This window comes from Penaeus monodon, chromosome 19 (assembly GCF_015228065.2).
Source record: "Penaeus monodon isolate SGIC_2016 chromosome 19, NSTDA_Pmon_1, whole genome shotgun sequence".
Classification (NCBI taxonomy): domain Eukaryota; kingdom Metazoa; phylum Arthropoda; class Malacostraca; order Decapoda; family Penaeidae; genus Penaeus; species Penaeus monodon.
This window is the reverse complement of record NC_051404.1, coordinates 10,269,158-10,270,770: the sequence shown is the minus strand read 5'-3', so window position 1 is coordinate 10,270,770 and position 1,613 is coordinate 10,269,158. Positions and strand designations below refer to the sequence as shown.

The 1,613-nt window shown below is 40.0% G+C and overlaps 1 protein-coding gene across 1 annotated transcript in view; it reads left to right on the top strand.

Moving 5' to 3' along the window:
* The window catches only part of LOC119585053 (zwei Ig domain protein zig-8-like), an 81,188-nt gene extending 79,575 nt beyond the window's left edge, over positions 1-1,613 (top strand). The window contains exon 6 of the mRNA XM_037933671.1: positions 448-1,613. Within this exon, the coding sequence (XP_037789599.1) occupies positions 448-611 (164 nt within the window). The 3' untranslated portion in view covers positions 612-1,613. The remainder of the gene's footprint in view (positions 1-447) is intronic.

Sequence of the window (1,613 nt, the reverse complement as noted above, 5' to 3'; positions counted from 1 at the left end):
TTTTCATTCACATAACGATGCAAGCCTGTTCATTGACTCCCTAACCTTTTCCTCGACATATAGATGTGCCTTGACATAATTTCTAACACTGATGTACATTCGCTCGTCTATCACCCTCATTTTCCTTTGCGAAAAAGGCAAGTTCCATGTTTTACAAAGAGACACGGGAGCCTTGGAATATATACTCAATTTTCTAAACATTTTCTTGTTGTATCCTGAAACTTGGCCGATCTTAGGCTCGTTCCAATATAAGTTTTTGAACGATTTTTCAAGTTTACTTTAGTTCCGTAACTTTTTTCTTCTTCTTCGTTTACTCCCAATTTTGGAATATGATCCTTCTGTTATCATATTTTCTCTCCTTCGAATCTTCACTCCATCTTCCTTTGTGAGCTCTCGAGGGTCGATAATTATATTTTACATACAATTCTTTCCTCATTTCCCCTTCAGGAGAAACTCCGGCAGCCATGCAGACCAACAGGGGAGTGGCCATCGCTGCCCCGCCCCTCGGACACGCCCTCCTTACATGCCTTTTGATGGGCGTGCATCTCGTCTTCCTCGTCGAGAATCTGCTCCTGCCAGGAACTTTCAGAGGAGGTGGAGGCAGGACGTAGGCTTACACCAACACCCATATCCCTCATCATCATATAGGCCTACACTACTGGATCTCCATCTGCTGTCTCTGCTATGACGATGGGTCGTCGCCTTTACATGTACAAATTACACAATGAGTTCACTTAGTAACATTATAATGATAGTAGCTAAGTGAGTGCGTTTCCTTGTGTGTTCGTATGACAAGTTAACGCTCGGTGGAGAGACGTGTTTGGGATTTTTTGCATACAAGGAAGGAAGGAAGACGACATTCGCTTTGTTTACCTTTAGAACTCTCTTAGTGCACGTTTTGTGGTTCTTGGATCATCGACACTCTCTTGTTTCTTAGACTTTGCGACACGTTCACAAAACAAGGAAGTTTGTACTAAAGCACGTCCTACAGAAGTGAGGATCCGAAAATAAGATAATTCAAGTGGAAATAAAAGTCATATCCTTTGAGTATCATCTCGGAATAGTTACGTAACGCATGTGTCGAGATTAGGACACATTTCTGGAGCAAAACCAGAGGCAGAGATTTTGAAATTGCTTCTCCAGTTGGCATCCAATTTGAACACAGAACTCAAGTCTTAAGTAAAGACTTGTAATCTCTTTTACGCAACGACTCATACTGCCATCTAAAGAAGAAGAAGAAAAAAACATACAGTTAACAAGGAGAGTTTCATCACGGCAACACTTTGTTTACATGAGATACCAAAGTTAGTCGTTGCATGGAACAAATATCAGGGAGATGAACAATTTTCTCTGTTCTTTTTCAGATTTCGCGGAAAGGAATAACACTGATTATTCATCAGTGAAAGTAACATACATTTGTTAAACAAAGGAAACAGATATTGATGCTATCTGGCCTGTATCCATAAGATCCGGGTCGCCCCATATAAAACTAGGTAAGTGTGTTTAAGAAATGATGAAAAAAAGTTAATTAAAAAACAAAGTAACTTTTTTTTCAGGAACGTGATCATTAGTCCTTTCTCCAATAACATAAGCCATCATAGAGTATGTGCGTA